This window comes from Orbicella franksi, chromosome 7 (assembly GCF_964199315.1).
Source record: "Orbicella franksi chromosome 7, jaOrbFran1.1, whole genome shotgun sequence".
NCBI lineage: Eukaryota > Metazoa > Cnidaria > Anthozoa > Scleractinia > Merulinidae > Orbicella > Orbicella franksi.
The window spans coordinates 28,003,587-28,016,970 of record NC_138151.1 but is presented as its reverse complement, the minus strand read 5'-3'; the positions used below and the strand labels follow the sequence as shown (position 1 = coordinate 28,016,970).

General features: G+C 39.0%; 2 protein-coding genes across 2 annotated transcripts in view; both read right to left on the bottom strand.

The window, feature by feature from the left end:
• The window catches only part of LOC145492922 (uncharacterized), a 100,624-nt gene that overhangs the window by 45,114 nt on the left and 42,126 nt on the right, over nucleotides 1–13,384 (bottom strand). The window lies entirely within an intron of this gene.
• LOC145491720 (acid-sensing ion channel 1-like) lies at nucleotides 4–11,709 on the bottom strand. Its single transcript, XM_081470968.1, has 7 exons — nucleotides 11,015–11,709; nucleotides 8,024–8,244; nucleotides 7,484–7,640; nucleotides 5,548–5,616; nucleotides 4,675–4,864; nucleotides 3,719–3,810; nucleotides 4–2,923 (listed from the first exon to the last, which is right to left on the bottom strand). Exons 1-7 carry the CDS (start codon nucleotides 11,586–11,588, stop codon nucleotides 2,748–2,750), a joined length of 1,479 nt encoding a protein of 492 aa, XP_081327094.1. The 5' UTR covers nucleotides 11,589–11,709; the 3' UTR covers nucleotides 4–2,747.

The following is a 13,384-nucleotide window of genomic DNA, read 5'->3' as shown; positions in this document are numbered from 1 at the left end:
ACTTTGAAAATAAAAAAAGAAACGGCCGTGTAACGTCATGAGATTGGTTTCCAGTAACGAAAATTATCAGCTGTCAGTCGTGAATGTCTAGCTTTAGCTCAAGATATCTCAGCGTCCACACAAGATTAAATACGGGACGAGTTTTTAACGAAACCTATAAATAAGCAATTTCCAATTTTAGTCGTTGATTGCCATCAGTTAATTTAAGGTATCATGGTAGGTGGATTTTTACGAAAAATGCGAAAAATCTTTTTTTGGCTGTTCAAATTGAGAAGACTGAGACAAATAATTTGCCAAAAAAATGGGGAAGAAAGGCTTTTTTACTTTTTAAGTTAAAGCATAAAAACTATTTTTGAATATCATTAACCCCTTACAGCGCGTTGACATTTCAAATTAAAATTCACCGCCAGTTGTCACATGTAATGCGAATTGCGGTGTGATATTTCATTTGTGCACGCAACTACAAACTTAACTCATGGCAAGACAATGTTATCTGACGGCAAAACAAAATTAACTCACGGCAGTACACCATTAATTCACGGCAAAACAAAATTAACTCACGGCACAACACCATTAATTCACGGCAAAACAAAATTAACTCACGGCAGAACAAAGAAAACGAGTTGGTCAGCTCGGTCAGTAATTCAAGAAATATATTAGATTTTGACCGTCTAACACAGTGTGAAACGGGTTCACGGAGTGCTATGACGTAAGCAGTGTCTTCTCACGTGCCTATCGTTATTCGGAACTAAAAGAGATGCAAATACGAGATTAAGAAACGTACCCTTACCACAGTCTCTGCAAAAGTTGGCATTTTGATCGACTAACGAACCACAAGCGCTGCAAAACATCATGAGCTCGAGATAAGGAACACTGCACTAAAAATGGCGGTTTCCGAGCGAGCAGTGTGTTACTGTTACACGACATACCATTTGAAAAGCAAATGACAACCGCAGACCAACCTCTGACCAACTCGTTTACTCTGTTTTGCCGTGAATAGGGGGTGTTGTGCCGTGAGTTAATTTCGTTTTGCCGTGAATTAATGGTGTTGTGCCGTGAGTTAATTTCGTTTTGCCGTGAATTAATGGTGTGTTGCCGTGAGTTAATTTTTTTTGCCTTCAGATAACATTGTCTTGCCGTGAGTTAAGTTTCTAGTGCCGTGACTTTTTGTTTTGCCGTGACAGTTGTGGGCTACCGTAGGTTCTCGATCTGGTTGTTTCATCGCAAGTTAGCTTTCGTTCTTGTTAAATTTTCTATATGTCAGGACGAAAAGTTCTTGCCCATTTTCGGCACTGTAACCAAGAAGAATGGTTGAAGGAACTCGAGGACAATAGTCCCGCCAATGAAGCTAAAGGACAAAATACAACAAGTGCTAGTCGCACGAAATTGTTTTAGAACGGACACGATTCCGAAACTTCCAGAACGAGAGAGCCAAGCGCAGATGTAGATGTAGACAATGCAGACCTCGAGATTTCCTCTTTTTCATGCTTTTTGGCTTCACGGGGCATGGTTTCAAAAAATGTCTAGAGAACGAAGGAGCCTAAACTTAAGCAACATAATACCAATGCCGCCGACGAAATCTTTTAAGTAAAAGTAAACACGGCAGTTTAACTTGTTGTTGCTTCTCAGACGATTTCACTGCAACGGGTTTCCGCGCCAGAATATTAGTCGTCTGTTTATTTCAAGCTGTCATAACCCATTGTTGTGGTAAACTGACCCATGCCGACATCTGTCAGTGCAGAGGGGATTTTTAACACCTATTCATACCAATCTCATAAAAGGTTTTTCGTATTTTTCTCGATAAAATAAAACTGCATATAAGGATGAACATTTTTAGTTCGTTTACGCGCGTCTTCGATGGAATTGGCTGAAAATCGGCAGGTATGTTCTAGGATACCCCCTTCGAAAAAGTGTGTCGGGCTTTGTTTAATTTCGCTTCCGTTTCAAAGTTATGGCCTCTTTAGTAGAAGGAAACGTCCGCATTGAAAATATCAAAGTTTGGGAGGGTGTAGAAAAAAAACTAAACCACATCTGGAAAATCGCAGACATGATTTTTGAGGGTGATGTGTGAGAAAACATTTCCGATGTAAATCACGCCGCTCCGATAGTTCACGCGCGGAAGCGAACCAGTTTTAGCGAAGCCGTGTTTCTGGGTATTTCTTTCAATGTCACTGCGACAATAACTTTTTAGAAAATATCAAAGATATGATTGTACTCTATTACTATTAAGCTTTCAGAAAATGTATAGGTTGATGGGTTTTCTTTCAAAGCGCCAGCGTAAGAGCGCGATTTCCAAACACCGTCAACCTACCTACCATGATACCTTAAAAGATATCAAACAGCGAATAGCAAATAATGAACTATCGACAAATTTAAAGATAACAAGCATCAAGCAAATATGAAATATCAATCATCAAAACTAGCAAAATGACAAATTTCAATAATCAATTTAGTCTTCAACCAAACTCAACTCAACATAACCCAACACGATGGAGGGGAGGGCATTTACGAGTTGCTTTTTACCTCGGTTTCAAAGCGAGTCCGTGTGAACCTTTCAATGTCAAAAATGAGTTTGATTTGCACGAAAATAGACACTCAGATAAAACACATTTTCATATGAATGGTTTCGTACGTAATAACACACTTGAAAAGATTACTCGATTCTGATTGGCTAAGAGCAGTGCAGTTCAAGTGTAACAGCAGTGCAATAAGTTAAAAAATCAACTGAGTACTATTTACAAATGTTGCTATTTAGCAGACATCGTTTTCTTTTTCATTGCTTTTCTTCGCTTTACTTTACGGTCTAGGAAGGCGTCTGCTGGTCCAAATCGTATCTTTAAAATCGTGAATATGACGTCACAAAACTCCACCACGGTCAGAAGACTGGCACCAATACAGAGGCCGAGCAGCCCGCCTATCTCACCTGTAAAGAAACGATCAAGAGACTGGATATATGACTTGCTAGCAAACATGTTGGGAAAGCTTTTTATGTGTTGACAATTAACAGAGAAGCTAAACAAATAGATCAAAGTGCAAGCAAAATTCAAACCATTAAAATGGGCTTTTTGCAAGCAGGTTACGTTTCTATTTGATTAATACGTTTTGTTATTCTAAAAATATATATTTTGTGAAAGCAAAAAAAAGGCCTAATTGGCAAAAAAAGTTTAAAACAACAATATACTAGGTCTAAACTATTGATTTTTGCCTTCAGTTCTCCTTTAAAGTCGCAGAGTCTTCAGGGTGTCCCAGGGGTTTTGGGAACAGGTATACATTATCATCTATGTAAGAGAACAGGGGATATCTGCACATTAACTTGAACCTTTAGTGAGCGAGACAGTAAAACGAAATTTTTGAGGGATCAGGGGACATGTATACCCCCCCCCCCAAAAAAAAATTAAAAATTAGGAGACCTTCAACCGCGTTCCATCTGTTCAACTCAGTGCAGTGAAGTAAAAACTTGGTCCATACAGAGAAAGTCCGTTTCAATACTAATGATCGAGGAAGTCGTGGCATCGATGCCAGCGCGAAATCTAATCGAAGAAAAGCCACAAGCATTTCTTCTTTCCATTGCAGGAAGCCCCCTTGTCCTCCCGTCCCTTTTCTCGTCTTTCAAAAAAATAATTTGAAGGTTACTGTTTATACTCCTGGACCTGGAGAGACGCTGTGAGAGTGCAATAAAGCGCTTTGCCTAACATAATAAGGTGAGGTTAACACTTACCTAAAAGGCTGTCGTAATCGTACGCTGGTTGCTGTTTGATCAGCTCGTAGCTCATTTGTTGGAAATACACGTTTAGTTCAAGCCGGTTCTCACTTTCAAAAATGGGAGAAAAACGTAAAGAAAACAAAGAAAAAGAAAGAAACAAATTGATTTTTTTTGTCAATATATTCAACTAAGGTTAAACAATCTCAGATACCAGTTAATTGTTGAGATTTGTTTGCTATACTGTGAGAAATTATGAAAGATAGGAAACCTGTAGAGCAGAGCAATACGCCACCGAGAGTTCCTGCGTCATAAGCTGCTACTCAAGCGTTAATAATTTGTTCGTGCTAGGTTTAAATGCGCCTGAGACTTCGAGATAAAAATTGCATTTATTTGTGACAACGTAGACCAGCAGGGATTCTTGTTATCTTTACAAGCAATATATCAAACACGAAAGACGGTGCTTGACCACATTTCTAAACACACGGAGAGAGAGAGTTGAAAATACGCCGAGTAGCACCTCGAGATGTTTTTAAATGAGGTCAAACACGGTCTTGAGAGTTTGAAATATCTTCTCAATCGAAACTAAAATTGTGAGAAAAGGGAGAAATAAAATCGTAAAATCTATTCTAATTAAAATCAGACGTCCATGGCCAAGCGCCGTCAGAGTTCAGTATATGGTTTCCTTCGTTTAAACTTGTAGAATTATTAATGAGTTTGAGAAAGTAAAAAGTAAAATAGCGTTTCAACCCGAGGACACTAAATAACTTAAGAGCCAACAAGTAACATGAATTAAGCGGCTTGGCGGCATATTCCAGGTATTAATTTATTTTCTTCTCCACGCTGAATAAAATGCTAAGCTATGATATGTGGTTACCTAACTCCATGTTTCATGACTGGAATTTTACGGCAAGTGGATTTGGGGACTGGAAATAAACAGAGCCCAAGAGGTGACGGTCACTTGCAACACACACCTGTAGTTTTCATGTAGCGCATCAGCTATTCCATCGAGTCCTTCTTCAGTGTTTGGAAAATCTTGTCGTGCCTTGTCATAAGCGAAGCTTTTGCTAGGAAATGCACCGTAGGACAGGCTGGGTTTGTAAGAAATTGTCTCACAGGGCACTTGGCAATCACAGTCATCACCTTCGAACTTGAAAAAATTTTCTGAGAAAAAAAAGCGATTGATTTTTTGAGAATGGCATTAAGATAATGGCAGAAAAAAAAAAACCAACTATTTAGGAGTTCACCACAGTGTTAGTTAAGAAAGCGGTGAATAGAGATGGCGCCGTAAGAGCGCTCATCTCCCACAAAAATGTGGCCCAGGTTCGATTCAAGCCCGGTGCCATATGTGGGTTGAGTTTGTTGTTGGTTTTCATCCTTGCTCTGAGTATTTTTCCCCAAAGTGCTTCGGTTCCCTCCCTCGACAAAAACCAATATCTCCAAACTCCAATTCCACCAGGATAGAGGACAAACATGAATACCAGCCAAGGCTGATGTGGTTTCCTCGCTAAATATTGTAATTTAAAGTACATGATCACCTGCATCCCTGCACCCCACTTTTACGTTTAGACTTCAGTATTTTTCTTTGGCTCTTGGAGAAATGGTGAGCGGTTGTCCAATCTATCTCCATTCAAAACAATATCGCTAAAGTCGGCACGAAACCTTCAGTCGAAGACGGACACTTCAACTAGAATCTTGACTAGAGTCTAGAATCTTAGTAAATCATCAGAGTATATTGCTTGAAATGAAATAAAACTCGAAGAGGACAGTGGTAAAACATTGCTGAGACGTGTTAAAAACGTAGCGTATGACCGGAAAGGCTCCTTATGTGCATTGTGGTCACCTACCCATTTCTCGAAAAACGCATGTCGCCGTATCATTCAGATCACATACTTGTACTTCATTATCTGTCAGGGCTTAAAAAAAATCAACAAGTAAATTAAACAAAGTTAAAAATATTTGAAGAATGGAGCTATTAAGTCTTGTACTTAAATTACTTTCCTTTGCTCGGATAACAGACTTGTTATGAAGCTAGTTCTCAAATGGAGAACTGGGTCCCATTTTGATAAGTTAATAAAGATGGTGAATTTTAAGCTCGGTAATGAAATGTGAAGGTGAATTAATCAACATGACACGAGCGTGGGACAAAGAAAAATTCTGAGTCCCCGACAGGAATCAAACCCATGACCTCCCGAACACCGGGCGGGCGCTCTATCCACTGAGCTACGAGAACTCATGGAGAGCAAGGTCATTTAACTGAGTTCATATATGATAGGTGTCCTGCATACTGCTAGGATCAACGCTATCGAATTCATCGTGAGTAGTGATAAGTTAATAAAGGTGGTGAAATTTTCTCGTAGCTCAGTGGATAGAGCGCCCGCCCAGTGTTCGGGAGGTCATGGGTTCGATTCCTGTCGGGGACTCAGAATTTTTCTTTGTCCCACGCTCGTGTCATGTTGATTAATTCACCTTCACATTTCATTACCGAGCTTAAAATTCACCATCTTTATTAACTTATCACTACTCACGATGAATTCGATAGCGTTGATCCTAGCAGTATGCAGGACACCTATCATATATGAACTCAGTTAAATGACCTTGCTCTCCATGAGTTCTCGTAGCTCAGTGGATAGAGCGCCTGCCCGGTGTTCGGGAGGTCATGGGTTGGATTCCTGTCGGGGACTCAGAATTTTTCTTTGCCCCACGCTGGGTCCCATTTTGTAGAAAGAGTGATAAATTTCCGCTGCTTTTCAGAAAGTGACGAGAAAAAAAAAAATGTTCCGGTTAATTGGAACCTCTAACTTTCTACAACGTGTATGACACTAATGGGAATTTTTAGTTTTAATTCGTACACTGTACTGTTTTAAGTTTTAATATTTCTAATGTAATATGTATTTACCTTTTAGCTAGTCTGTCATGCATTTTCAACTTTTATTTACCAGAAGGTTCTAAATAATTTTACATATAGGTTTTTATATATTTTTAATAACAGCTGTATATTTAAGAGGGCCACAAGTTTATTAATTGTGTAACTATTAGGTGTTACCCTGTATAAATAAAGACTGAATTGATAGCATAGTTGATTGATTGATTGATTGATTGATTAACGTTTTCCTTTTTCCGGCAAAGTCACATGACAACATTGGGCGATGGAAAGAATGCCGTCGTTTTAACATCGACCCTTCGGGTGAAATCGGTTTTGTTCGTTTTTGATCGGAAGCAACAATCGTAAAGCAGAATACAAAACTAAATCTTTGGTAGCATGTATCGAAATATTACTGCAAGGGTAATTTGCACTTTTTAACTGAGAAACTCTTGTATTGATGGTTGAGGTTACTTGTTTGCTTAGGAAATTTACTTTCAGGTCATTTTTTCTGACTAGATATCGTTTGAAACCACCATAGTAAACCAAATCTTGTGCACCGCATTTTCAGCAATTTTTTTTTCTAACAGCAAACATGTCATTTGCCAGTGGCTTGCTGGTCAATTGAATTCGTTTGACCTCACCCAATAATTGCTTGCCGCTATATTTGTTCGCGGAAATGGGACATCACGACTTTTGTTTAGTTTTCCGATCCAGTAGGAAACGCTTGCTATAGTGGCCTCCTAGGAAAAAATTATTTTATGTTTGTCTTCATGCCACCCCTTGCTCGTCAGAAAGATAAATGTTGTATACAGAGGAATCGTTAACTAGTTTTTAATCCTGACACTAGCGGGGTACCAGAATCTAGCTGTTATATTATCTTCTTTCGTTTAGTTAACTAACAAACACCCATTCCTTACCGGGCAATGTGATGTCTCTGCAGCCACACTTCTCCACTATATACTTTGAATGGCACGTCAGCATACAAGAAGAAGTCGTGTACTTAGAGAAACCAGGAATATTGCTGATGGTAGACATGGAACAGTTGGTTTCATATGGTGCCTCGAGGTTAATGACCTAGGAGTTAAGGTAATTTAAGGCTTACACATTCTACTTGAAAAATGGACTTATAAGGTGCGAGTGATAACCCGAAAAGAGTATAAAATTGGCTTCGGCGATCTTCACCCAACGTAAAAGATAAAGTCAGCTTACGAAGCAGCTCGCTCATCAGGCCGAAGCTTATCCCGGTTTCTGTACAGCAGGAAGCGACTAGGAGTATTTCTATTCCCCCTGGATGGGATGCTAGTCCATCGCAGGGTTACCCCCAACATGATATTCGCCGGTACCTATTTACACACCTGGGTGCGATACTATTTTATTTTGTTCGGCGCATGTCAACTCGTTTGTTCATGGAAAGTCCACCGGGAAATAAAATGTAAATGCTCTATACCAACAAGTACCTTTTGTTTGCTGAGCGCGGCAAAAGTGGTCGTACCCGGGCCGACCGCGAAACCTAGTTCTTCAACCATAGGTGGTGTCTCTTGATCATGTATGAGGACCTTGAAGCCAGCTTGATCCGCCACCAAACTAACATACTCATCTTGCTGTACATCAAGCACTAGGTTTAGTCCAAACTTGGATCCAGCATTCCTCACTCTTAATATATCTCGACCTTCCTTGCCTGGTGATGTTAATAAATAAATTATAAATGAATATATAAATTACAAATTACAGCCTTAGCTGGTTTTCGCGCGCTTTTCACGCGCTGGTCGAGTTTGAATTTGGAGACGTTTTTCGGTGGAGGGCGGAGAACCGGGCGGCGGAGAACCTGGCTCTGGGAGCAAGGCGAGAACCAACAACAAACTGAACCACAAGTGACTCCGGGTCGAAATCGAGCCTGGGCCACATTAAGGTTACCTAATACCTTTCAGGGGTGTTTCGCGTGAGAGCGATGTAGCGCGTCCGGTTTAAGATGTAGATACCAAAACCCCTATATCAAATTAAAGCTTATAGAGTTGGCTATCAAACTATACCAAGAAATTTGAAATAAAATGAATTGTCGAATTTCTCACGACCACTGAATGCGAGCGCCCGAATCACATTTTGAAAGCTACAAATCAAAGCGAATTTTGTTTTTCTCCAATTTGGTTTTTTCTTCGGTTTCAGGACCCAAAGCACTAAAAAAAAATGTGTCTGCGTTTTGCCATATTCAATTGCAGTAAAAAGTTACAGAACATTTTCAAAATAAGATTTAAAAAACGTGAAGTGATCATACAAAAATCGGTCTCGGAGAAAAAGTATTTATAAACTATATAACCGGGGTTATAACCCCAGTTTGGTTTCACAACAGTTTGAGAAAGCCTAGTCTATTTCTAGAGAAACGTTGCTTCAACCTCAGCCTAAGGAGTCCAAACAAATTTTTCCACTGGTGCTTGATTTCAACCCTCGCTTACCCACCATTGGAAAAATTATTACGAAGAACAAGCACTTAATTTATGATTCACCATCTCTAAAAAAGATTTTTCCGGTAGGGTCCATCATTCCTGCTTTTCGTAGAACCAAAAACATGAAAGAAATCTTGAGCAGTAAGCCTCGTGAGCAACATCGCGCGCCCGATAATCAGCGGGGTTGCTTTAAGGACGGTGCCTACTTTTTTTTACTGCGCATACTTTCTGCGCATCACACAAGGCATGGTTTACGTGCCATGCGCGCGCTGGGGTTGACACTGACGCAATCAACTACGCTACCAAGTACACGACTAAAAGAAAGCAAAATTTTCCAACTGTGACCAAATCAAGGTTAATGAACCCGTACTTAGACCAGGAACACCAAAATAGCAGCATACCACTAACCACTAACTGTTAACGTCTTCCAGCTGAAAAACTAGCTAGCTGTTATTTGGCGAAAATTAAACTGAAATCCAACTGTAAACAAGTACCTGCAGATGGCGTAGTGCGCGCGCAAAGCAAGTGCGAAATACGCAAATGTTTTACTTACTGGGAAGGTGAGAGGAAAAAATGTAACGGGCACCGTAAAAGTTTTCAAAAAAAGATCAATAACTTTAAAAAACGCATGGTTACCCCCATATTTTATGTTATGAAATGGAAGTGGCAAGCCTATTCAACACGTGATTAGTTTCTGGTTGTGAGCAAAAGGTATTTAGACTGTATTTTGGCTGAACCAGAGGAAGGCTGTCAGAGACGCTAAAAGCGCTGTTACAACGATTTTGTTATTAAAAGCATACAAAAAATGGATTTTATGTTACCATTTACCATGCAGTTTTAAGATCTTTATAAATGTGTTTGCTTTTCTGTTTGTAAAGGAGAATTCGAAGGAAATTTGTGAAGAAATATCCTTTCCTTCTTTTTTCAGAAAATGCTGATGTCAGCTTTTTTGCTGAGATTCAAGGCTGATTATCTCGGAAAAATGCGTGGCTATCCCAATTTTTCTTTGTGGATTCCAATAGCCCTTGCAAAGATCTACCTTTTCGGCGTGCTCCTAACCAGGCGCAAAAACCTTTGTATTTAGTAGGCACCGTTCTTAAGTGCACAGCCATTAAAAAATGTGATCTGTGACGCAATTATTTAAAGGAAAGTAATTGCTTTACTAGCACTAGCACTAGCAGGACGTATCCAATTACGCAGATTCTTGGTTGTAAATCTAAAAATGTCATCTACTTAGTTACGTGCAAGAAATGCAATGTGCAATATGTTGGTTCCACAAGTAATGAATTTAAATTCGTTTCCGCAACCACAAATCTTCTATGATCACTAAAAAACGTACTTGTGAAGTTGACATTCATTTTAACAAAGAACCTCATGCTCTAGCAGATTTTTAATTTTTAATTATTGAACAGTTATGTAACCTTAGCGTCAGCAATAATAGTCTTGATGATCGTCTGCTCACAAGAGAGGCTTTTTGGTGTGCTCAATGATGCACCCTCAAACCACATGGACTTAACAAAAGGTGCGAGTTAAATTCCAGGAATAGGATTCGTTACAATTAACACCATCTTGCTGCTGTATTTTATTGTATTTTATTGTATTTTATTTGCTTTTTAGCGGGTGTTTTTACTATTTTTAATTATTACGTAATTCTTATGGGATTTTATGTAAAATATTTTAATTTCATTGTTCTCTTTGTTAGCTAGTGTTTTGTAATTTAAAGCTTTTTCACTTTTTGTAAATTTTATTCCGAGTATTGATATTTTTAGTGCTGAAGAAGCCCGAATGGGCGAAACGTCGATCTGAATTAAAGACCACAAACGAGAAAAGTTGGCATCTTCTTCTGTTTATTCAACCTATGATTTTTTAAAGAAGAAGCGTTGTGTATCCACTGGCCATGGATCCTTTTCTCCAAGGCATCATCGTGGGCAAACCAACATCGTTCACACCTATATATATACATATATAGATATATTTATCTCAGAAACAAAGAATTACGGAACTTACCCGAATTGAAAGTGTGGCAAAGACCCATCGGCGTTAAAATTCTGGTGAAGTTTCTGGCATCGCATTCTTCTCCGCTCCACGAACATGTTTTCATCATTTCCTTGATTTGATGGCCTCCTTTCTCGTACACGTACTTCATGCTGAGATTGCCAAATTCTTTCCAATTTACCACGCTCCGGTTTATGTTGGTCCTTAATGAAAACCATAAAGCTTGCTCTAACACCTTTTCAGCCTTATGCTCTTTCACGAAAGACTTCCTCAGCATGTTGAAATGACAAATGGTGACCGCGGGAAACTCAGGTGATTTCTCGTATTTCAGAGTTATCTTGGAGATAACTTCGTAACGGTAGTATGTCTTCAGGAGCAGCGAAGACTTAAGTACAAAGAACGCTGTAGCCATGAGGAGGAATACAGCCCATATTACACTTCGAAACTTCGTCTGGCTGTTAAACACGTATTGCAAGCCATGAAGAGTTGAGTTTCCGAGGAAGTACCTCCATTTTCTATTTATAGCAGCGGCCCTAATAGTCTTTTCTTTCGGCAGAAAGCTTTCCTCGGGAGTCCCTTTTCGCATGTCTATTTTCTGCAGTACTTGCACATTCAGCCGCGTTTTTTATGACAGAAAGGAAGCCTTGGTCGATCCATATGTTCCCGCATCTAATTAAGGAAGTGATTGTATTACGAATTTAGATTGGACGATTTTGACAGAAAGCTTGCAAATGGTTACGTTATATGAAAATGCTGGACGTTTAAAATAGCGAATCGCTAGAAATGGTAAATCCTGGATTATAAAACCAGATGTGACAAAAGCGCTCAAGGAAAACGGCCTGCTGACATTGTTTTAATGGCAATATGGTAAATGCGCAGTAAAAGGAGCTTGTCATGTTTTCAACATTTCATTATTTATTTGCAAACATCATTTATAAGAAACAATACATATTGTTATATAAAAAAGTGTATTGAAAATGTGACAGACGTTCCTTTCATTTTGTTAATTTATACGTACAGATGTCTTGACAATACCAGGAGGTTTAACGCTATATAGATGTGCATCCGGTTAGCTGCATGTAGAACCGATTAGTTCCAACCTCAAAATGCGCTACTTTGAAAAATATGGGATTTTCTGTCGTTACAGTACGTGCAATTTTATTTTTACAGAAACGTTGTAGCATTCTTGCACTATAAGGGCGAAGAAATAGAATGGCATCGGAAGCCGTTTTAAGGATAAAATGAGAGTAATTTCTGAAGCGAGTCGAACGCTGGAAGACCCTGAAATCCCGTGTCTTTTTCTTGCTTTGCTTCTATTAAACACAAGCTAGTACAGTAACAGCAGTGAGGACGCCCACAACACAGGCAAAAGCACTTTATAATGTGTACAATGGATAATTGCCTTATTTTCGGTTCCGTAACTCCTCGATACAGTAAAATCAATACTGAGGTCCTTTTGGCCCGCTTCGTGTCACTTGTTTGTCACTTGTCCACTGCTAAACCAAACAAGTGTAATGTAAAAAATTGGTCTGTTACAATCAACATAATTCAAATCATCTCTTTTGAAAACTGAAAGCTACAAGTACAAAATCTTTTAACAAAATGGATCTCAAATGGTATAGGTTTAAATTACATTGTATTTAGAATAACAGCACGTTTAATCTAGATGTGATGTTTATTGTAATAATGTGAGTCATATCTTGGGAATTGTATGCACCATGCAGATAACTCTACGAGTGGAGGGAGTGCGCTTATTAACAGAATCTTGTAACCAGGACTCTCATATTATACATCAGAAATGTAGTGCCCTACATTTTCATGTATACAGTTGACTCCCGATAACTCGAACCCTCGCTAACTCGTACCTCCCGCTAACTCGAAGTAATTTTCATTTCCCTTCAGGCCATTTTCTATATAATTTTACCCTCGATAACTCAAACTTCCGATAACTCGAACCTTTTACTATTTCTCCTGAAGGTTTGAGTTATCGGGAGTCGACTGTACATGGGAAATTACTAAAATTACACCTATTTATTCTTACAGCATAGGTACATGTGCACTATAGCTCTGGTGGCTTGCGTTCCGACAAAGATTTCTGAAAATTGTTGTTATCCAAGTGTAACTGAATATTATCATTCAATACATTTTTTTCCATCCTTTTGATTTGCCGAGAGCCACTACGTGACCTGCGAAGAAATGGTCTGCTCATTCGTAGCACCGTCTTAATATTAATGTGTTTTGTTGCAAATAATGTTCTGCTCACGCGTAATTGTAACCACGCGGTCGTGTGAAAAATTGCGGATCGCTTCAATGAGCTGTCAGAGAGTGATTTATAGATAAAATCAAACTTGGTGATCGAATAATAAAACAATTCTTGAAGTC

Excerpts from the sequence above, each read along its gene's own strand:
- LOC145491720 (XM_081470968.1), bottom strand. The coding sequence starts at position 11,588 with ATGCGAAAAGGGACTCCCGAGGAAAGCTTTCTGCCGAAAGAAAAGACT. Across the intron at positions 7,641-8,023 it reads CCGCGCTCAGCAAACAAAAG|GTCATTAACCTCGAGGCACC; the intron begins GTACTTGTTGGT and ends CTTAACTCCTAG. Across the intron at positions 5,617-7,483 it reads CAGAGACATCACATTGCCCG|CCCTGACAGATAATGAAGTA; the intron begins GTAAGGAATGGG and ends ATTTTTTTTAAG.